This window comes from Tarenaya hassleriana, unplaced genomic scaffold (genome assembly GCF_000463585.1).
Source record: "Tarenaya hassleriana unplaced genomic scaffold, ASM46358v1 Cleome5, whole genome shotgun sequence".
Classification (NCBI taxonomy): domain Eukaryota; kingdom Viridiplantae; phylum Streptophyta; class Magnoliopsida; order Brassicales; family Cleomaceae; genus Tarenaya; species Tarenaya hassleriana.
Window position 1 is genome coordinate 4,320,511 of NW_010967707.1, and position 7,402 is coordinate 4,327,912.

Below are 7,402 nucleotides of genomic sequence, written 5' to 3' on the forward strand. Positions count from 1 at the left end.
TACTCTATTTTTTTTTGACAAATATAGGGAAAACCTATTGTATTTCAAACTTTCATTCTTATCATTTGAACATCCTCTATACGATGCAGCAGTACAAAAAGTTTGATAATGATTATAAATAAGTCCCGATAAGAAAGTCTGCCATCCATATAAACAGCGAGTTGCTTCAATTATATACAGTTCATTGCTGGATGTGGAAGGTTTTTCGAAGGGACAGCTGAACAGATGCACCAGTCATTGTGTGTAACTCTGGCTTCATTGCCCAAACCGACGCAAATTTACTGCGGTCACGAGGTAAAACAACTACGATTGTAAATTATGTTTCGACTACTGATTCTTGAGATGGAGAACTCAATTTAACATTTTCTTACAAATCCTCTCAGTACACGGTGAAGAACCTGGAGTTCGCTCTGACGGTTGAACCAGACAATGAGAAGATACATCAGAAGTTGTCATGGGCACGACGACAAGTCCAGGCTGGTCTACCCACAATCCCTTCGACTATAGAGGAAGAGCTCGAAACAAACCCTTTTATGCGCGTTGATAATCCGGAGATACAGGTTCTTGAATTCCTCCCTCCAATGCCCATGTAGGGGTGGGCACGGGTCGAATAGCCGAAATAATCTCCATGTCATGAACTCATCTCGATAACTTGTGTTCTTTCAAAGATGGTATCTTTGGTTAGTTAGTAGTAAACCCTGGAAAATCTCCAGTCATATTCCCCAACTTATAATCTGCATAATTTCGGCATAGTATATTTCATCTATCAGGTCTGATATTTCTCTACCGATTTGTGCAGGAGAAGGTTGGTTGCCAGACGGCCATTGAAGTGCTCCGAGAAATTCGGAAAATGAAGGATCATTGGAAGGGCTGAAATGTTGTGAGCTTCAGCTTTCATCTCCACTTTCATTGAGCAAAAGCTTTGGTTATGTAATGTGAGAGAGACGCTTTAATGGACGTCTGGTACGATGTTTGAATTAAACATCCTTTAACCGGTTTGTCAAACCGGTGCCAAGCTAAAACCGATGTATGTTGTTTAAGCGTGTTGGGACTTAAATATATTTTCTTGTCGGCAATTAGTTCTTTTTTTGGAGAAAAAATCCTAAGACTCATAAAAAAATTGGGGTTGTCATATCAATTCTTAAAACATAATCGTGTTTATAGATATATAGTTTATTAAACAAATTAAACTAATAAATTCGTATACAAATCCGAAACCAATTCTTACCCTGTTGGCAATTAATTCTTTTTTGAAAAAAAAAAGTCTGCAATACTAAAATGAAAAATTTAGGGCGGTCATATAAAATATAGTTTATTTGAATTAAATCATTAATAATTCAATTTGATTTAAACCAAATTATATTAATAATTTTTAATTATATCCATGATTCGAATATTATTTGATTTGATTTAATTTTGTTATGACCTTTGGGATTTGATAAATTGTTATGGAAGTGTCATAATTAATTTTTTATTCGTACACGTTAGCATATCCACCTTCTCTCCTCCTCCTCCATCACCCACTGTATTTAAATCAAAAGCAAACTTGTTTGTTTATTTATATTGGATTATAAAAAAAATGTAAATGAAAATGTATTTCACATTGACCAACAGAAATCTCTCTACAAGTTTATAATTTATTAAAAATTTAATAATCTTTTGGCAAATCTTCCCCAGAACCATCACGTGGTTTGCTTGCCCGTCAAGTTGGGTGCAGAGATGGTCAACTCGTAATCTGTCTTCGAATCTCAAACCGGACCGGACCGGACCGGACCGGGACTATACCGGATGTATAGGAAAGAAGGAAAAAATTATTTTTTAAAAAAAACTACAGAAGTTACCCTATCTGCAATGGTGACTCCAGACAGCAAAAACAGAGTGTTTCTGATCAGTTGTTGCTCTCTGCTTGTTCCTGTCTCCTTGGGATCAGAATGTTAAAATGGTTACTCTGTGATGTATACAGTGTCTTCCTTTGATTCTTCTGGTAATGCTGACAATAAATGATGAGAACCCAAGACAGGCTTCGACGAAAATCTGTTTTACTGTCTGAGAATTTACGACACAGAGAGGGTAACTCCTGCCTATCTTCGAGCTTTTGCCCAATTCCGGTGGTTCATCCCGGGTTTTCTCGGTTGCGGCTTCGGGATTGTCTCCAGCACCTGTATCGTCCTCTGCCTCTTGGCTGTTTAAAAATTTAAAAACTTTGCTTGCATCAGTCTTCCAATGTCTAAGGAAAGTTTGAAACTTTGAGATGAAGATGAGATTTCAAGGGAACGAACTGTTCTCATGTTGCTGGTAGCTCTCTTGGAGTTTCCTCTTTGTGAACTCAAACTTTGCGTCTTCGTCCAGACCCTTGAGTTTCTGAGGAAAGACAAGAACAAGAACAAGATCTTACACATTCGAACATGCTAACTCGATATTACATAAAACAAATAGTTTGTTTCCACATTCACCTCCTGTTGAGCTCCTGGAACATTCGGCTTTTGGATCGAAGGTTTTTTGGATTTTTTAATACATGGCATTATGTTCCTTGCCCCTTGTTCTATACTTTGCTTCAGGGTTCTTCTCGGTCCATCGGGTTTAATAGATCTCACAGGAGCTTCTTGTCTCAGCATTGGTTTACTCTTGTCCTTGGCGACTGGGCGTACTTCATTTGTAATCTCGGGTCTCCTCTTCACGATATTTTGTGGTTTTCTATTGTATTCTCCGGAATTCCGAGGATCTGAAACAACATGAGTGTCGAGACAAAGGGTAATTTCAAGTGAAGAACCAAAAAGATAAGCATGACATCAAAGACAAGAAGAGGGCATTCAACTCACTTCCATCGAAGTCATCCATCCCATCGAAGAACTTCATGCGACGAAACCGATGTGAAAAACAAGCAAAAGAATGTATCTTTCAGTCCTTTGTTCCAAGAGGCTAGTTTATTATCAACAGAGTAAAATCTACAGTCTGAAAAGTCTAAATCTTAAGGGCATGTGTATAGATAGACCTGTCCGAGTTCTAATCCAATAGGTCCGGTAGCGAAGAGAGCTCCTTCATCCATTGGAGGAGAGGGAAGCCCTTCTTCTTCATCAACTACAGACGGGTTTGCAGATTCCGGCGTGCCTCCAGCAACTGAGGAAGCGGAAATTAGAACCGAGAACCATCACCCCGAGTAAAGATAAGATGCTTAAGAAGAGAACGACATGAAAAGCTACCCGACAGTGGGATTGGAACCGAAAGAAAGAGAATAGTTACCAGTTATTTCCTTGGTGGTATTCACCCATTGGTCCACCAGCTCTTTCCACTCTCTGAACAACCAAAAGAAACACCAAATGTTAAAATGTCATCTGAGGATTTAGACATCCTTAAGGAATCTACGAATCAGCCAACAGAATTCTGAATATATAATCGAAGAAGAGGGATATGATCAACTGAATCAGAGATGGTCGGTAGACAGACACATGATATGCTACCGCAGGCTAAGTTTCGGCATTACTATGTTACCATTTTCTCTGATTTGTTCCTACAAACTTCCCAAGGATTTTTGAATACCTCCAAATTGCTTACCATATCTTGAGTTGGAAATATCATAAAAACATATGAGGCGGCGAGAAAATGAATCGGTAGGGTTTATGAACGAAAACTAGGGGTCCACTCTCTCCAAATCTTTCGCGGTATTCGACATAGGCAAATGATTCAAGCGGCCATGAAAGCACGGAAGGAAACCGAATGCATAGAGAGAGAGAGAGAGATGAAAGCTCATACGCGATGAGAGTCTTTGCAAGTTGGCGAATCTTATCAGACCCATGTTTCCTCATGCCATTAACAGCCTTTCCGATTTCGGTAGCCTGTAAGAGCGCAAACCACCGATTACTTCCACCATATTTATTAGCTCCAAAGCTCAATGAGAATCAATATCAATAGCTTGTACCAGATCAAACGTTGTAAAGACAAGCACCAGACACAAACCTTTAGAACATCCACGCTCAAAGACATCAACTGGAGCTTCCTCAGGGATTCGAAAAGTGCAGACTTTGGCTGCGAAAAGAGGATAAAAACCGAAACACAACAATCAGAAAGCTGCTACAAACACGAAGAACAAGTGTCCAATCATCGAAAACTCCAACACAAAGGATCAGACAGCAGAATTTGATTTAACTCTTTGAACAAAAGGAACAACCTGATCTTCACCGTTGAGCAAGATATCTTTGATCCTCGTGACCTCCCCAACAATCACAGTTGTCTCTTCAATCTCATCGCTCAATGCTTCAGCTTCGCCATAGCTGTAATGGCTGATAATCTGATTGTTGTTCAAATTTGTCGCCTCGTCGATATGATTATCTCCTCTGCTACTATTAGCCTTACTCTCCTTACTACCGCCAGCTGCAAACCCATCAAAATAATTGCCGTCGTCGTCGTCGTCACCACCATCGACGGCGACTGCTCCGCCGCGGTAATCCTCCCTGTCTCCACCGTCGTTTCCGGGAACCGACAGCTCGAGATGGTCGCATCCGCTGCATCTGCTCACTCTGCAAGAGAAGAGAAGCTCGGCGATTTTGTCTCTCCGGGACTTGAACCCTTTCGGACAATCTGCGGCAGCGACCATGATTGCATGATCAATGATCTCGAAGATATCAGAATCTGCTCGTCGGAAATAGTCTCTCCAGCTATCCAATGAACCCGATGGTTTCATTTTCGTCATCGACGATGGGGGAAAATCGATTTCAAACCCGATTTTCGGATCCAGAAATCGGATTCAACTCGATTTTCCCTGGAAACTGAAGCTACCCCAGAAAGTTTAATGGAATCCCCCGCTGAATTTCCCCGCACACCAGAAAATCTCGAGACGCGAAAAAGCGATGTTTTTCAAACACTTCGCAGGAAAAAAACGAGTTCCCAATATTTTTTTTTGGTGAATCGGGTGAGAGACGAGGAAGAAGAAGACTAAATTAGAGAAGAACACAAAAATCTATCCGCGGGATTTTCAATGCCTTGCTACCACGAATCCAACAGAAAATCTAGGTTTTTAGTACATCTAGAGAAAGTTTATGTTATTCCCTTAGCGATGATCAAATGGATTCTCGACAAGACTGGCCATCGAACGAACCGATACTGATGGTCACAAGAATCCGTTGATGGTTCTGCGGATTTTCTTTTTTGCCCTTCAATTTTTTTCCTTCTCCCTCCATGCCCTGAGAATCTGACAAAACTTTCCCAGAAAGTTGATCCAGAATTTTCCAGAGAAAAAAAATGAAAACTTGAATCAATTAAGGGAACACGAAGAAAAAAACCCTCAGACCCAAGAAACCCAACATGAAACAGTTGTCGTTACATTGTCATTCGAACCCATGTAAATTCGAATCGGCAAGAAATCTCCTTTTTTTAGAAATAAAATCAGGGTTTCTCTCTCGAAGAAATATAAATTTTATTATTATTATTATTATTATTATTATTATTATTATTATTATTATTATTATTATTATCTCATTCTCTGTATGATCTGTCTGTTTGGTAAAAGGGTTTTTTTTTTTTTTGTGTAGTTGGATATTCTTTACGGTTTCCTTTTGATCTGGTCGGTCCAATATGGCTATTTACTAAGAGCACAAACAAGGATAAGATAAAAAGTAACAAAACAATATACAAATATAATTCGGTATTAAAATTAGTTAATTGTAACTTTTACCTTAAAAACAAATAGAATGAAAATAATTTGAAAAAATAATAATAAAGATCAAAATTCTTAACATAAAACTTCAATTCAAATATATTTTAAACCTATTTCAATTTACATATAAAAGACCAATAAATATATTTATATGAAATTAAAAATCAACCAATTCAAAAAAACCAAACCGAAATCAGAAATGTCAATCACTGCTAAATAGTTATATTTATTTCATTTTTCTTATTTTATTTTTATAGACATACTTAATTGAGAAAGAAAACGACACAATGACATCATTTTTTAGGAGAGGTTTTTGGGGACCAGTGGATCACTACCCATCACTGAATTAACAAAAATATTTTTGTTCTTTATTTACTAGGGGTATTTATTTTGATCGTTTCATTAATTAACAATAATCGCCATTTAATTTTGCCTTTATATATATAATGACAAATTAAGTCTACAGCAGATAACATTTCCGGAGAAATATCTTATTCCCATTTTTTGGAAACCTTCAAATTGTTTTACTCGCTCACTTTCAAAATATTTGTTGTTTTTTATTGTTTCACATTTTTTTAAATCAAAAGTCATATATAACCTTATCCGATGATAAAAACAATGCAAAATCATTACTAATGTATTGGAATTTGGTAGGGATAAAATTAGAAATTATTATAAAAAAATCTTGAAAATGTAAAACTACAAATATTTTGAAACATAGAAAACAATCTAAAACTATAAATATTTTGAAACGGAGAGAATAGTAATTCTGTGTCAAATTATTTTTGTTTATCTCCTTATATGGTGAAAAAGATATCTTTATATCAGACTCATAAAAAATAAATAAATATCCATTGCTCATAACATTGTGTTTTTAAAATAGATAATATTATTGAAAAAACCCTTAACTGTTGTAATAAAGATTTTTAAATTCTTATAAATTGGATGTATTTACCACATATATAGTTTTAAAATTCGAATTTCCCCTGAAAATAACTGTATTTTGCAAAATTATCTATTTATTTGGGGAAGTTTAAATTGTGGTAAATTCATTTGAGATAAAATAGGGTCAGATTATTTTATTTCCTAAGAGAGTTGATGTGAGGAGACATTGTTACTTTCGTTGTTAATTTTTGGTAGTCTCTTTTATAATAACTATAAAAGAATTTTTTAACTGCTGTTGAGTAGTTATAATTAGGTAGTAAAATTACTCACATCCCATCTCCATCTTTAATTAAAAGTATTAAAAAGGATATAAAGCAAATGAGCTTCAATTATTGTGATAATCACTTTTGTTGGCATCGCTTTATTGAAATTTCATTACCATAACAAAAATTAGATGGAAAAAAGAGAGAAGTTTATGTGATCACAAGACTTAAAATATTTTAAACCTATTGATGTTAATAAATATGATTATTTATTATTTATTCTTTATAAAATGAATACTTCTATTACCACAAACTAATTCTGTTCACATACTATAAATTTATAATACATCTTTAGATCTTCCATAAATTTATTGAATTAGTGAATCAAAGATTTTGAAATTATCTTTTGTTAAGACTTATCATTCAAATGTTTTACAACATTAAGAATGACAATAAAATCAACAAAAGTAATAAAAGTCAAAGTTGTGGTGGTCGGCAGTGGCATGTATCTCATCAGAGCTAAACTGACAGCACCGTCACGTCGGGATTAATGACGGACGGTCCATAGCCGCCACGTCATTGGAAGGGGCGGGTCCCTTACATT

General features: G+C 36.1%; 2 protein-coding genes across 2 annotated transcripts in view; one reads left to right on the forward strand and one right to left on the reverse strand.

Moving 5' to 3' along the window:
• Positions 1 to 1,079, forward strand: part of LOC104826876 (hydroxyacylglutathione hydrolase cytoplasmic) — a 2,646-nt gene extending 1,567 nt beyond the window's left edge. Inside the window, exons 5-7 of the mRNA XM_010559810.1 lie at positions 181 to 294; positions 384 to 560; positions 800 to 1,079. Coding sequence (XP_010558112.1) covers positions 181 to 294; positions 384 to 560; positions 800 to 874 — 366 coding nt within the window. The 3' untranslated portion in view covers positions 875 to 1,079. The remainder of the gene's footprint in view (positions 1 to 180; positions 295 to 383; positions 561 to 799) is intronic.
• Positions 1,080 to 1,577: 498 nt separating this feature from the next.
• On the reverse strand, positions 1,578 to 5,362 carry LOC104826877 (probable mediator of RNA polymerase II transcription subunit 26b). Its single transcript, XM_010559811.2, has 9 exons — positions 4,166 to 5,362; positions 3,955 to 4,023; positions 3,751 to 3,833; positions 3,241 to 3,293; positions 2,993 to 3,117; positions 2,820 to 2,850; positions 2,454 to 2,722; positions 2,280 to 2,361; positions 1,578 to 2,182 (listed from the first exon to the last, which is right to left on the reverse strand). Exons 1-9 carry the CDS (start codon positions 4,685 to 4,687, stop codon positions 2,082 to 2,084), a joined length of 1,335 nt encoding a protein of 444 aa, XP_010558113.1. The 5' UTR covers positions 4,688 to 5,362; the 3' UTR covers positions 1,578 to 2,081.
• Positions 5,363 to 7,402: the final 2,040 nt, after the last annotated feature.

What these genes read in the sequence shown, in the direction of transcription:
- LOC104826877 (XM_010559811.2), bottom strand. Translation starts at nt 4,687, where the DNA reads ATGACGAAAATGAAACCATCGGGTTCATTGGATAGCTGGAGAGACTAT. An exon ending in TGAGCGTGGATGTTCTAAAG is followed by an intron (nt 3,834 to 3,954) that starts GTTTGTGTCTGG and finishes GCGCTCTTACAG; the next exon opens with GCTACCGAAATCGGAAAGGC. An exon ending in CTACCAGCAACATGAGAACA is followed by an intron (nt 2,183 to 2,279) that starts GTTCGTTCCCTT and finishes ATTTTTAAACAG; the next exon opens with CCAAGAGGCAGAGGACGATA.